Source organism: Ambystoma mexicanum, chromosome 5q (assembly GCF_040938575.1).
Source record: "Ambystoma mexicanum isolate Mex_15411 chromosome 5q, UKY_AmexF1_1, whole genome shotgun sequence".
Lineage (NCBI taxonomy): Eukaryota > Metazoa > Chordata > Amphibia > Caudata > Ambystomatidae > Ambystoma > Ambystoma mexicanum.
In genome coordinates this window covers 399,138,467-399,154,341 of record NC_090933.1, presented here as the reverse complement: position 1 = coordinate 399,154,341, position 15,875 = coordinate 399,138,467, and the positions used below count along the sequence as shown (strand labels likewise).

General features: G+C 46.0%; 1 protein-coding gene across 1 annotated transcript in view; it reads left to right on the top strand.

The window, feature by feature from the left end:
• ESCO1 (establishment of sister chromatid cohesion N-acetyltransferase 1) overlaps nt 1–14,192 on the top strand; it is a 644,577-nt gene extending 630,385 nt beyond the window's left edge. The window contains exon 10 of the mRNA XM_069620888.1: nt 13,907–14,192. Coding sequence (XP_069476989.1) covers nt 13,907–14,057 — 151 coding nt within the window. The 3' untranslated portion in view covers nt 14,058–14,192. The remainder of the gene's footprint in view (nt 1–13,906) is intronic.
• The last annotated feature ends 1,683 nt before the right edge of the window (nt 14,193–15,875 follow it).

Here is a 15,875-nt window from a genome sequence, read left to right as displayed (position 1 = left end):
AAATACCCACACACATAATTCACAGCTGGCCACTGTGAAAGCACAATATTGTGGAATGATTGATACTCTACAGAGCCGTCAAGTGTCACAGGCTATGACAGGCAAAAGTAACGCCTCTAAGAAACCATATAAACTGGAGTCCTTAGCCAGAAAGCTATATGGCCCTGCCGGTGCCTTCAATATTGACCAACTTCACACCGAGACGAGTGCAGGGAAGGGAGCACTCACTGATCAGGCAATGCAAATTATGCTAAAGCAAAGTGAGAGTTCTATAGACCAAAAGCTGGATGACCATACGTCTACATTAGACAGCTCCAACTCTAAAATTGAACACCTGTGCGGCTAGATGCCAGACGTAGAGGGCAGATTGGACCCAGTAGAAAATGTGGTGCTGTGGACAGAGAATGATCTAGCTCCCCTAAGGAAGGAACACAACTCTCTAAAATCCCAAAACACTGACCTGGAGAATGGGTACAGATGAAACAATTTGCAAATAATTGGCCTTTATGAGTACACCCAGAACAGGCCCCATCAAATTCTTCTTGGAGAAGATGCTCCCGCAAATCCTCTATCACCCTGTGCTGCCAAGCCATTTCTTGATAGAACATGTGCATAGAATACTGGGGCAACCTCCTCTCCTTCCCCCGAGCCATCATCGCTTGAGTACTCCACTATCAAAACCAAGACTTAATTCTCAAGGCTGCAAGAGCGAAAGAAGCTTGCAATACCACTCATCCATAATTGTGATATGCCCTGATTACAGTCAGTCTGTGCAAACCATGAGGAAAAGCTGCGATGGAGTAGAGTGCATCCTGTGGGAACAGGGCATACAATATGCTGTGTTCAAACAGTTTTTCACAACAATAAAATACGTTGTCACCTCGCCTGGAGACACTTTCCAGGAAATTGAGGCCAATATTGGTCCAGTTAATCCTCACAGATAAATGCAACTCTGGGCTTCCCCACACATGTGGAAGTTTCTTTTTGCTGCGCTGTAACGGCTCAATTTATTGGACTCCTTGGATGTATGGCTCTGAGTGCTTGCTGCTAGTGAGTCACCCCATGGCCACTCAGCCGTTTTATCCCCAAGGGTGTTTGGGACACCTGGAGGAAAAGGGATTTACACTGGCAGTTTGGGGGAACACAGGTGAGAGAAGCGGATGGAGGGGGTTATCAAGGGATGACAGTTTTTGGTATCTGTTTGGAATGTACAGCAAGGAATCCGTAATTTTTGAGTAATGCACATGATTTACAAGCCAGAAGACCCTCCCTCAATAGCTATCTATGAAAAGTGTCCCAATACTATGACCTACTACTCTAGGACCTCATGGCAGTGATTAAAGGTATTACATGGAATGTTAGAGGTATCAACCCAATCAAGGCAAGAAAGGTGATGGCATACCTGCACTGCCTCAAAGTCAATGTCGCCTTCCTACAGGCGACTCACCTAAATGTGAAAACGCATTGGAGCCCTGAAGCAGCATGGGGCTCCAATCAACGGCATGCAGAATCATCAATTTACTCGGGGCGTGGCTATACTGATCCATAGTTCCCTCAGGTTTGTGTTGCATAACTCCATAACAGGCTCTAACAGCAGGTATTTGATTCTGCAGGGAAATCTGGAAGAGTTGGAGTTGCTACTAGTCAATTTGTATACATTAAACTATGACGCTCCTGAATTTTTCAAGACTGTATTTTCGAAACGGAGAGTTCCTGTAGACGGACCTTATAGTGGGAGATTTTAATATGGCACTAGATCTACATAGGGACAAAAAATACAAATCAACCTATATGATCACACGCTCATCACGTGCAATAGCTGAGAATATGGAGAACCTTATGGTATGCAACGTCTGGCGTAGATTTCAGTGACACTAATGAATTCACTTTTTTACTCTACGCCCCATGACTCACATTCTTGGCTGGAAACATGGTTGTTACCAGTTAAAGTGTCCCGACTCACAGTGGACTCTTGTATAATATCCAGAACCCTGTCTGATCACTCCCTGGTTATCATACAGATTGAATTGAGGGTATCCCCCTTGTAAAACACGCACCTGGCCTCTTAAACCATCCACGTTCAGACACCACGTTCTGCCGGAGATTGACCAATTCTTTAGCATTAATGGGTGGTCCTTACAGAACTCCATCAATGAATCTAGACTATGGGTGCTAGAGATCGATCCCAAGACATGTCTCTTTGGGTTCGAGAGACCCTACATGAATTTATTACAAGTGGCCCACAGAGTCTAACTATATGTCTGCATGGTTACTGGCCTGGAAAAACACGGGGTGGGAGGAGGGGCAGGGGGGGCACCGGCCTGGTAGGCTACTGTCCTGGGCGCTGAATGCTGAACGCGTCAGCCTGCTATTGAAAAGATGTGTAATAAAGATGGCAAGACAGTATATGACTTCTAGGGGATCAACCACATTTTTGTGGCATACTATTCCAACCTGTACTGGACACAAAGAATCGCAACCAGCTCAACTCCACAGGCTTACCTTGAATCGGCCAAATTGATATGGCTCAAAGACGCACATAGGGAGTTCTTGGACGCACCCATTGCACTGGAGGAGGTCCAGAGGGCATTGTTACGGAACTCAAAACCAATAAAGCCCCACGGTTGGACTGGCTACCACCGGAATTTTTATGAAGCCAAAAGTTAAACTTTAAAATTACTACAAGTATAGCAGAATGCCCCATGAAAATTCATGCACCAGCACCCCCCTCCCCACAATGCGTGAGGTACTTATAGTAGTGCTGGCAAAGATAAAAGGCTCTCTCTGTGTCTGTGCTCAACATTTTATAATAAAATATTTGGCAAGATATTGGACAACCAGCTATTGCCTCTGATACCATTAATGGTCCTATGGGATCAATGTGGATTCATACCAGGCCGGTCCTCTTCTTCCAACATCCGCAAAACATTTAATGTAGTTTTACTCATCAATCCAGGGATGGACTCCATAGCTGTTTGCTAGATGCCGAAAAGGCATTCAACTCCTTGGAGTGAGACTTCATGTTTGCGTTTCTTATCAGAATGTGTTTGGGAGCTGGCTACATAGCCATGGTCAAACTGCTATACAATAAAGCGAGGGCCAAAGTGTACACAAACAAGTTATCTCTGATCCTCTCTCGCTCACTAGAGAAACCAAAGTGGCATAGCAATAGAGTGCCTGGCTACAACACTCCGTGAATGTCATCCCACAGAGGGCTATAATCACCAGGTGCCCCTATCGCTATACGCGGAAGGCCTGCTTCTCTGTCAAAAAAAACCTCTGAGAACCTTCCTGCTCTGATAATGGAAACTCAGTACACATTCAGATCTTCAGATCAACTGGGCTAAAATGAAATTCTTCCCATTATGGGCCTGCCATAGGTTACACCAGACATAATCAACCTGCACCATACACAACAAGAGTTCCTTCGAGGAACTTCAAGAGCTCTGATAGGGGGATAGTTGGAGCATTCTGTAGACCAGGGCTGGTTATGCTGGATGATCTATATCATCTGTGCAAAGACTACAGGAGGTTGCTTCTACACCATTTGTAGGAGATACAATATATAAATTAGAGGTGAGATGGTGTATACGTTTCCAACTTTCATTCAGTCACCTGAAACTAGCACATTGATGAACTATATTGCGGTCCCCACGTAGAGAATGTTTACACACTGTATAATATAGTAACTGACCGGAGACTTGATGAGAACATGTTTGCCGCTAGAAGGTGGGATCCGGATGTGCGTACGGAGCAGGAAGAAGAGTGGAGGGAGGCATGCAGCTAGAAAAGGAGAGTCCTTAATTTCCAAATATCTACTACAAATTCCTTCACCAGATGTACTATACCGCTATGAAAATCCTAAAATTTGACCCCACGGTTTCAAGCGCATGCCCTAAATTCAGTATAGAGTTATTGGCTCTTTAAACCTGTCCTGGCGAGTTGTCTTAACTAAATTATCTGACCTAACTGCCCAGGACATTCCGCCAGATCCAGTAACCTGCCTACTCCGAGTTCCCCTCCCCATAGGTAAAACCTTGGTCTGGATGGTAAATCTTGCACTCCTTTTGGCTCAGAGGCAGTTCACCTTGACATGATTCGTTCCTCCTCCCCAACAGCATTGGCCTGGTTTGGTGATTTACTGACTGCAAACTGCAATGAAGAAACTTATGCTGCCGGTATCCTGGCCTAAGAATATATGGTCTGCATTAGTGACTCATATTCGGAACCCTACTGAACAGACTTGGAATATCTCATCTCATCTCATTGTACACACTGACGGAACTACACACTGTTAGCGTGGTCCCATGCTTAATGACCCAGGTGTGCTCACCCAAATGTGATGGTTTTTGTGTGAAACCTGAGGTAAATGGAATGTTTTTGACCAATGCATTGGCAATGGATAATCCTTGCTGCCTACTGTACGTGTGTTACCTTGCATAAATTAAACTAAAAAAATAAAATGTATGTGAGGACAAATGCCTGCGATTTAGTGAGTTTGGAGCAGATTTTATTCATATGGTATGGTCTTGCCAGTCATTGGAAAGCCTTTGGGGGAGATATATGTTGCACATTGTGTGCAACTGCAGGCATTGTGTTATCAGGCTTTCTTTGGGTTGAGAAAGGCAAGATGTCTGTTTTTGAATCGTAGATTTATTTACTTGTGATTACTTCTTGCTTAGAAGATGGAAACATTGTAAACCTCAAAGAGTGAAAATGTGGTAGTGGACTCTGAGTTGGGCCAATAATAATGAAGAACTTTATGCTACATTAGTACCATCCCACAGTTGTCGAAAGGATGTGTGTGGATGATCTATTTTATTTGATTTTAACTGTAAATAGCAAAGAGCTTTGCGGGCCTTCTGGGTAAGGTGTGTTTATTTATTTTCTTTCTTTTTGACTGATTCTGAAGTGCCTGCTATGCTATGTGTGCCCTCTTCATGAGTGTGTTCTGCTACATGTGTACTGTTTATTTGTTGTCTGATACCAAGTACTTACATTTTTAAAATGAAAACCTGCGGTGACTCGCTCTCTAATCTTGACTCTAACTCTCCATTCTTATCCTCCTGGATCTATTCTCTGCCTTCGACACGGTCAATCATGCCATCCTGACAAATCGGCTCTGTGACACCCTGGGCATCTCGGGCCTGGCACTGGACTGGCTGACCGCCTTCCTCTCCAACCACCTTCCCAGGTTCAACTTGACCCTTTCTCTCCCCTATCACACACTCCACCTGCTGCATCCCTCAAGGATCTAACCTCTTGCTGTGACTTTTCAACATCTACCCTTCTCCTTTGGCCCACTTCATCTCTTCGTTCTCTTCTCACTTCGTGTCATGCAGACGCATCACAGCTCTCCTTCAAGCTTGCCTCCTCTTCCTTCTCTCTTATCCCTGACTATCGGACTGCTATTAGTCATGGTGCGCTGCCAATTATCTTGAGTTCCTTTTCATTGGGACCCCAGCTACCGTCCCACCCTCCTCTGGTCGCCCTCTGTGGGTCCCCTCCCCTCACCCTCTTATAAGGCAAAAGAAAACGTAATCTTTGATTCCTCTTTCCTTCTCTCCTCACATCACGGACCTTGCCAAGAAGGCCCACTATCATCTGCACCTCCTCAGAGGTATTCTCCCTTTCCTCACCTTCCCCCAGAAACTCAATGTCTCCAGAGCTCTGGTCCTCTCTAGGCTTGACTACTGTAACAGCCTCTTCCTCAATCTTCCTTCTTCCTCCCCTCGTCCCTTTCAACTAATCCAGAATTGAACTGCAAGACACATTCTTGGCCTCAAGCCCAGGGACCGCATCTCTCCAGCCCTAATTTCTTTCCACTGGCTCCCAGTTGCTGCTAGGATCAAATTCAAGACCCTCTGCATCATCGACATGGCTTTATGGGGACTGGGACCCCCCACTACATCAAACTCTCTCCCTAAATACCTCCCCACTAGAGCCCTTCGGTCTGCTAGCTCCAACTCTCTGCAAATCAGACGCTTCTCTAAGCAAAGAGTGGGCGGGTAGATGTCTGTCTTCCCTCTGGAATGGTCTCACTGCCCCTCTCAGGCTTGAGCCGGATCTCTTTAAGTTCCGGAAGCTCCTCAAGGCCCTCCTTTTCTCCTCCTTTACTCTCCCCCTCCCCTGCTAACACCTTCTCCTGCCTCAGTGACTGGCTGCCTGGTTCCCTCTGAGTACGATAGGGCGGATCTGTGCGATTTGTTTGTTAATTTTATCGTGGAGGAATTGATCAAATTTTGGAGGGGTTTTTGGGAGTTTTTTCTGCAAATATATGCGGGTCAGACCCCCCACACAGCCCCCCAAATTAATTACCCTAAACCCACACCCCACATATATTTGCAGCAAAAAGTCACCCAAACATTTGATGAAATCCACCACGATCAAATCAGCGGCAGTCAATTTGGGTAATACCCTACAGGGCTCCAGGCCCCCCTGCCCAGTACCCCCTTCCCTGCACTTACCTGCATTCCCTGGCACTTGCTCTCTGGACTCCCCATCGCACTTGTACTCGCCTCTTCACCCTTTTCCATTTCCTTCTTGGCACTCCCACCCGCGCCATTCTTATTTTGCACTTGAATATCACAAGACCTAATAGGACCGTAATTGTATCTGTCTCCCTTGTCCCCCTCCCACTTTTTTTGTCTTGTGGCACATTGAAACGCCATTTGTTGTATAGACGTCTTACAAATAGCCAATAAATAGAGGCGCTGTGGTACGCCGAGGAGGATGGCCGCCTGATCCGAGAGCTCCGTAGCAGTCACATCCTGATCCTCTAAATCCTGCGCAATGGTGTATCTGACGATGTAAATAGAGTAGGCAACTGGCTACGGAAACTCCCAGGGAGCTATACATCTGGTCCCTGCGCACAAACGGTGCCCTACTGCCGGCATATGGAATCCGCCCTGTCGAGGCCTCTACTAACTACAGGCTTCTTCGCTCCTTGGGTGGCTGGGAGGGGAGGTGAGGCCACTGCGGTGGGCGGTTGGGAGTGTTCTGAACCGCCCGCACCCAACGGGAGCTGCACACCGAAACCCGCAGGGAACGAGATCCTTATAGAGCCTGTGGGGGGCTGCGGTCGTGGGACCATACCCCCCCCACTGCCCTGGAAGATCGAGTGGATCGGTGCAGCGGCTCCAGACGGGAGTGGGCCACCCCGGGTGGAAGCGGAGGCTTGTGTAGCGCGGTGGGTGCGCTTGGGCTGCCTCGCTCCCCGGCAATGGAGTGTGGCAGCGGCGTGGGCGGCTGCAATCCGGACTGGCTCGCCCAACAACAGTGAGGTACGTGGCAGGGGGCACTTGGAGCGCATACAGGGCCGTGACCATGCTCCCCTCCCCCCCCCCCTGCTATCCCTACATCTCACCTGCTCCTGTACGGCTCCGCCTGCAATCTGTCAACGGGGCTTCCCCCCGAGAAGCTGACACGCACTGACTTCCCCACAGGAGGCCACAACTGAGACCCGAAGCTGCGACGGGCTGCTCGCCTGACACACGTTCTGCTTCGTCGGGGTAAACCATCACGGGCGGACTAGAACACAACACCGGCACTTAGCCCTGCATCTGGACATTGTGGACGTACGGTGGAGTGGGCTGAGCCTTCATTATGAAACTCTGCCTCACATCTGATTTGGACACGAGGCCTACTATCACACAGGGTCTACGGTTGTAAACAGCCCTTCGGTGACTCGACTCAGCACTGGTTTGGGGTGCTATTATGGCAGAGGCGCCAAAAATAAAGACAAGTGAAAGGGCCCTATGAACGTTTTCACTAATGCCGCTACACATGATCATGACATTGATCCAAAACTGCCATCCAGGTCTCCCACTCCAGACACCCCAGATCAATGTATGACCCCATATATGGCTGCAATGGAGAGAGGATTTGCAGCTATCAATACTAAGCTGGACGATATAGGGGACAACATAGCCTCTATTCGTGCAGACATCAGGAAGGTTAACTCTAGGGTCTCGGAGGCTGAGAACAGGGTATCCGCTCTGGAGGAAACAACTACCTCGCAGAATGTAGCCATAGAAAAACTTCAAAAAGATGTTAAGCTTCTCCAAAATAAATGTGAGGACTTTGAATCCTGTTCAAGACGGAACAATATAAGGGTGGTGGAACATAAAACCGATACCCCCATGTAGCAATTCCTTGAGGAGCTACTCCGATCGCTGTTCCCGGATGCACAGTTCTCTAAGCAATTTTTGGTTGCGAGGGCACACAGGGCAATTGCCCCCCGCCTAAGCCTGGCGCCCCACTGTGCACAATTGTAGCGCGACTGCTCAACTACAGGGACCGTGACCACATCCTACGTCTGGCGCTTGAACAGGGTCATCTGTCCCATGACTCCAACCGCATCCATATATATACCCCGATTTCACAACGGGGGTCCAAGCCGCGCGCCGTTCATTTGAGCATGTGAAGAAGAAACTGCGGGAAATAAAGATAGTGTATGCATTGTTGTTCCCCTCCAGGCTGCTGATTCAACATGAGGGCAAAACGCAATTTTTTTGTAACTTCTGAGGAGGCTCTGACGTATATTGAACAGTATATCCCGGCTGTACCTAGCGATACATGACCTCACCGGCCTGTGCAGCTAATCCTAGAGAAAGTTCCATTATCTACAAACAGGTCCAAAATGCAATAACAGTACACCATTCGCAATCTCCTATTGAAGCTACGACTCCGGAGAGGGTGACGGGCCGACCCGCCCCATTTTTGCAAAGTTGCAGTAAGTTTATTGGGATACACCGCCCGATTGGGGGGATGGTGAGGTTGGAGGGTCTAAAGGGTTACTGATAACCTGCCTTCATGGAATTGTCTATCTTGTCCAGAGTGTTTATATGTATCTATCCGGTCCATGAGGTAAGGTGGGGGAGTTGTTCTTTTCTCAAAGTTCAGTGTTGTGTTCATTTAGCAAAAAACCTGGCATTGTCGCATTGGGTGTGGAAACTAAAATACCATTAGGGGTGTAGACCTCTTCTGAATGTACACTTTACATGGCATCGCAAAGAATGACTAGAAACACCAGACTCCTTTCGTGGAATGTGAGGGGTTTGGTCAATCCTATTAAAGCTCGAAAAGTGTTGGCCTATGCTAACAGACATAGAATTGATATCCTACTGATGCAGGAAATGCATGCCACAAGGCGGGTAACGGACTTGTTTGCTCGCACTTGGGGCCACAACTCTTCGCCAAAGACTATTCCTCGCAATCAAAGGGAGTGATGACAATAATTCACCACAGACTTGGATTAACTGTCTCGAAGTCCAAAGTGGACCCTGATGGTCGATACATAATAATATGGGGAAAGTTGTAAGGGCAAGACGTAATTATTGTTAATACATATGGACCCAATATAGACTCTCCACAATTCTACCTGCAAATACTTAGTGATAATGCCAACGGATGAAGCGTGGGTGGTATGGGGAGGCGATCTTAATACCATTCTTCAGCACAAGACAGGACCTCCACAGTCCAGCATCCAGACTCCAAAGCTGCACTAGCTATCAAACAAGCCATGTCCATTCTGCCATTCTCAGATGTATGGAGAGAACTGCATCCCCGTGATAGAGACTACACGTTCCACTCTCAGGTACACGGCTCGAGCTCCTGTATCGATTACTGACTCTGCTCCACGGTCTGCATCCCGGAAACAAGGGAATGCAAAATCCGTTCCCCGGACGTTGTCTGACCACTCCCAGATTGTTCTGGAGATTCAGATTGGAACGCCCGCATCGTCTCAGCGCACCTGGAATGCCTCCAGATATCCTGCGAGATGACAAATTACTAGAGCAACTGCGGATCGATGTGACAGACTTCTTTGAACGCAATCAAGATTCAGTCCGCTTGCGTTCCACAGTCTGGGAGGCCTTCAAAGTATGGTTAAGTGGGTACTTGATCTCCTGCGTTCACAGCACAAGGAAGGAAATTTGCCTACAGCTATCCCATACTGAGGAATACATTAAGACAACAGAGATGGCATACATGGACTCGCCAAGCCCAAGAACCCTTGCCCCACTACATGACGCCTTAGCGGAATTTGCGACCCTCGCGGAACGTGAGGTCTGGTATATGATACAACCTACCAAGGCCAGAAGATACGGTGAAGGTAACGAGTCCGGAAGGATGTTAGCCAATTTAGTAAAAACCAAATACGGACACCGACAGATCACCAGTATAACAGACAAGGCGGGCGTCACACATGTGCACCATCAGAGGGTGAACGAGGTATTTCAAAGGTTCTATATGGAGCTATATGCAAACGCGGACCAAGTCTCAACAGACGAGGTGCAACAATACCTCGACTCCTTCCCTCTAACTACATTAGACCCAGACGAATGAGCCAAGATAGACCTCCCCCTGAGCGAGCCTGCAAGACATAAAACAGGCAATCAAGGATCTTAAGGCAGGAAGAACACCCGGGTCGGACGGCATGCCTGCAGACCTCTACAAGGCACTCATAGAGGAACTTGCCCCCAAGATAGCGGAAGTGTGGGAGGAATCTATGGAGAGGGGCTCCCTACCGAACTCAATGAGAGAAGCCATCATCACGGTCCTATTAAAACCTCATAAACCCCCACAAGATCCTTCCTCCTAGAGGCCATTAACGCTAATTAACATGGACGCCGCTAAGGCCTTAGCCAATAAATTGAACCCATACATGACCAAATTTAATACTCCCGGACCAGTCCGGCTTTATACCTGGCCGATCTACAGCCCTAAACATGGGGAGATTCTTCGCTATATCCTCTCAGATGGACCCCCAAGCTAAAATAGTGGCGGTAACGCTAGACACAGAAAAAGCGTTTCATTCTATTTCCTGGAAGTTTATGTATGCCATATTACACAAAATGGGATTTGGTCCTGAATTTCTCCGTTCTATAAAGTTGCTGTATTGCAAGCCAATTGCCAGAGTGAGGACCAATAAGACACTGTCACCTAGCTTCGAGCCACACAGGGGCACCAGACAAGGTTGTCCTTTCTCCCCACTAATTTTTGCACTAACAATTGAAGGGATGGCGGCATACCTACGGCACAGGCACTCTTGGAGAGGCATCCGGATAATGGGGATATCCCAGTTCATTTCACTTTACGCAGACGACCCCATGCTATAGCTTAGAAACCCTGATATAAATCTTAAACCAGTTATGCAGGATGTTGAAGTCTTCACTAAACACTCTGGGTACAAGATAAACCAAGCCAAGTCGGAAATCATCCCTTTGTCTGACTCCACAGGTAGATCCGCATCCATGGAGGGCTTCCAATGGTCTCCAAACAGCGCGAGATATTTGGGCATAGTAATGGCAACAAACAAACTCTTTATAATAAATATGCGCCATTTCTAACACAACTGGAACACAAGCCCAATGTCTGGGTAAAGTTGCCACTGTCTATGTATGGTCGTATCTCCCTGCTCAATATGGTGATTGTGCCGAAGCTATTATACTTGTTCAGTGGAATACCAATATGGCCAGGAGCTACATTTTTTGTAACCCTATGAAGTAAGGTGTCTAGCTTCGTCTGGGGCGGGGGTTACCCCCGAATGATTTGTACAAAGCTATGCAAGAGTCATGACACCGGAGGGCTGGCGGCTCCGGATTTTCTCCTATACTATTACTCCGCACAAGCATACTTTTCCAAATTCTGATACAACACCACAGAACAGTTTGAGCATATCCATGCTGAAGAGTTTGTGGCTTCCACCTTCAATCTGAAGAGCATGATATTCGCCAGGATTGCAGAGGAGAAAGTGTTGGCAGACCCATTATCCTCAACAGTGCGAACATGGGCATGGATACTTAAGACCCCCCACTTGAACCCACTATGGACAGTACCATTCAAAGAAGATGGGACCCGAGTATGGAGGCCAAAATAGGTGACTTTTTTCCTGAGGGGAAATTCCTTACGGCTGTGGAAATCCAAACCAGAACGGGCCCCGGCCTATTCACGATCCTGCAATGTCAACAAATGAAAGCGGCCTGCAGGTAAAAATGGCCATCCTTCCCGAACGAACCGCCAATACATACATTCTTATCTGACATCCTAACTCAGGAAGGCTTCACCAGTAACCTCTCCACTTTGTACAGAGCACTACAACGCAATGCCCCATCCAAAAATGTCATGAGAAACAAGTGGGAAAGGGACCTAAACATGACGATCATTGGGTGAACTACTGCAGGTATACTAAATCCATCTCGCTATGTGCTAACTTTAGGTTGATACAGTTCAAAATCCTAAATCACCTGCATATTACTCCGCACAAGGCTGCCAAATTCAACCCAGATAAACAAGCCACATGCCCCAAGTGCGGCATGACAAATGCCAATGCGATACACGTGTACTGGGAGTGCCCTCCAATAAAGCGATTCTTGGATGAGATGGCAGCAACCATGAGTGAAATATTGAACATACATATCCCAGCAACGCCATTGAAATATCTATTGGGGGACATAGGCAGGGTCTCCACGAAGACCCGTCGACTATTCGCAATAGGAGGAGCACTGGCAAAGCGAAACATCCTGAAGAAATGGAAATCTAATACCCCTCCTACGCACAGACATTGGCTCATAAATGTTCAAGACAGTGAAGAGGCATATATCCGTGGCATACAAACTATCTCCAGACCGAAAGATATTTGGGCCCCTCTCAGGGAATACCTACAAAACGTAGAAGATGTACGCGATGATTAAACTGTTTAGAACTGTAGCCGAAGAGTTATATACCGCTATCCCTTTATCTCTCCCCCTCCTCTTCCGATATGCTCAAGTTTTGTTATGATGTCTATGCAAGACTGATTGGAAATATTCTTGTTACAAATATCCAATGCTGAATTTAAGATGCTCTTTTATCCATATCCCACTTATATAATGCAAGTTTAAAAATAAAGTTTAAAAAATAAATAAATAAAACAAATAGCCAATAAATAAATAAAAATAAGACACTAGTGTAGGGGTGATACCAAGCAGAGAGAGTGGTGCTGGCCGCTCATGGAAAGAGTGCTGTTGAGGCAGAAACCAAATAAACTATAAAAAAAGTTTAAGTTGAGTTGAAAAGAGAAGGTCCTCCATGGCGCCACAATACCCCGTGGAGGATATAATGTTAAGTAGCAGCTCATGGTCTACTCTGTCAAATGCTGCAGAGAGGTCTAGAAGCATGAGATGACAACACCACCAAGCTACATACATCCCATACCCAGTTTGCCCACTGCATCATTCACCACCACCTCTAGGGTCGCCACCTTGGTGCTCCACCAGGACCAGAAACCAGAATGGTAATCGCGCATTGAACCATGAAGGGAAAGGTCTAGAAAAGATGAGATGCTTCACACTTTTCAAGGACTTTCCCTAAAAAAGGCAGGAAATGAATGGGTCGATAGTTGGCTTGATCTTTAGGGTCGAGGCCCTGTCTATTTAGCAACAGGCGCTTTTGGCCATTTTTCAGTGACTCTAAAAAATACACTGATTTAACATGGTATCCTCTCATTGTTACTTAACACTTGGCGTTAGAACTGATGCGATATGAAGGAAGAGGGTCATCTGAATTATAAATAGGTGAAAGAAAGTTAGGGATCAGAGTTGGAAACCGATAAGAGACCCAAGTACTGACCTTACGAGGAAGAAGCAAAAGGGAAGATGATATAGAACGAGGGATTTTAGTAAATAGCTACAGCATATTTTAACAATTTCTTTGGCAAATTGGGAATTAAATGAGTCAACTAATACAGAGCAAACCTCTGTAACGGAAGCACACGAAGGCTCAGTACAAGGTTTGATAACTTTAGACAGTTTGCAGTGTCTTAGATGCAGAAACAACATGGTAACCTAAAATTGGGATTGTGTTGCATGAACCATAATATTTCAATTGTTTGTCAATTTCTGATAATAATTACTTTTCTCAACAGAAGCAACTTCATATATGGATCGTATCTGGGCAAAGAAGAAATTGCTTTCAGTGACCCAACGCCCGATGGAAAATTGTTTGCAACTCAGTATTGTGGAACGGGACAGTTTCTAGTATACAACTTTATCAGCGGGTTGCGTAAAACTACTTGAAGATGGTTATGGTGCAAGTATTGACAGATTGCCGACCCTAAACAGGAACTATGGCCTTTGTCTTTTATTATTACAACGATCTCAGGATTGGAGCACCCAACGGGTTGTTCTGTTTTAATAAAACTGGAAAAAGCAGTAATAGCTTAATTTTTAAAGCAGATATTTTGTTATCCTTCACAGAAGAATTATGTATTTTCTCCGTTCTCTAGTCATGTTTACATGCAAAAGATAATTGTTCATAGTGGACTGTGAACCGATGCAAAGACTATGGTCCCTGTGACAAGTATGAACTGAAGCTTAATGTCGAGGGGTATACCAGTACTGCCCAGTATTGCCTATGTTTGTAGCTTTGTGTATTGATTTTTATTTATTTATATACTATGTTTGACTTGCACTGCTTAATTTTGAGTTATAACACCGAATGTCTTCCCTCATTTTCATGATTGTAACAATCTCCTTATGTCCACAGTCTCCTACCACTGAATTACCCATCCTTGTGTGTCAGGTGAGCAGAGTTAAAAGAAAACTGGCCTTCACTTTTCATCAGAACCATATGACCTTACTCCTGGTACATAGTTCCTCTTGTCTTACACCCTACAGATCGCTCATGGATTAACTGTTATGTTCCCATATATCTTTACCACCTCCAGAAGGGAGACTGGTTTTAAACCTGCTGGTGAGGTAGAGTGAAGGCTTGCTCTTGATGTACAAGAGCATTCAGACAGGTGGCAAGACCTTTTCAGCGCACACCATTCCAGAAAGTTCCGGGACATTGTTACTAGGAAACAAACATGTATTGTAAATGCTTTTTATATACGATCAAGTGACTAGTAATCTGTATTTTCCCGATGACCAGGAACGACAATAATTGTTATTGGGTGAGCCATTCCAATACCTGCGCCACCAGGACCAAACTGTGTGCCAGAACAGCCTCTCAGGAAGCCTATTAAGGTATTGTACAAGTGTGCCTCACTCTACGCTATGTACCATCTTTGGTTACTGCAGTCTAAGACAGAGTTGTCCCCGACCCTCCCTGGGGCTCTGCGAAGAATCTGATCTCATCTCGTAACCAATGCAATAGTAGGTTTCCGGTCTCAGTTGATGGAAGGGTATTTGTGGCCACACATGCACCTTCAGTTTTGAGGTCTTGGGCAGCTTTGAGTAGACGTACAGGGTCTAACTGTTTCTTGCTGTCCCCACCTATAACCCCCTCCTACTCGGGTCACTAGTGAAATGTAATATTTTATGTATCGGCCTTAACATTATCAGGCCCCTTTGCCGGAGAGGGGCATCACTTAATTCACTATGGTACTATCAATGGCTTGACACATTTTCAGACTTCCTTTTCTACCTGTACTGTCTTTACCCCATAACCTAAATGCACTTTCCTCTGACATTGTAAACAAACCTCTGGAATTGCATACTGGACATCTGGAACTGATGTTTACACTTCTGTGCTGATTTTGCACCTTAGATTTTTAACTGCTGTTTTTAGAAGAAACCATTCAAAATTATGATGACTTTGTTGTATTTCAAACTTGGGGATTGGCTTTTTACCATAGTGTACCCATTTTCCCTTCTTGTGTGGCAGCACCATAGAAAATGTCCTCCACTCGGTAAGGGCATCCTTTTGGCCTTAGTTCAACCAATCCAAGTTTTTTCTAATGTAATTTGAAAGATTAAATACAATCCCAATCTACGTCGTTTTATACAACCTGTTGATCTGTGCTAAATTACCTTCAGGAACCAGTTTTCCATGTACGTCCGGTTGATCTTCCCTTCCTTCAAAATGATTCTGTTTGTGTACCAATCTAAGTC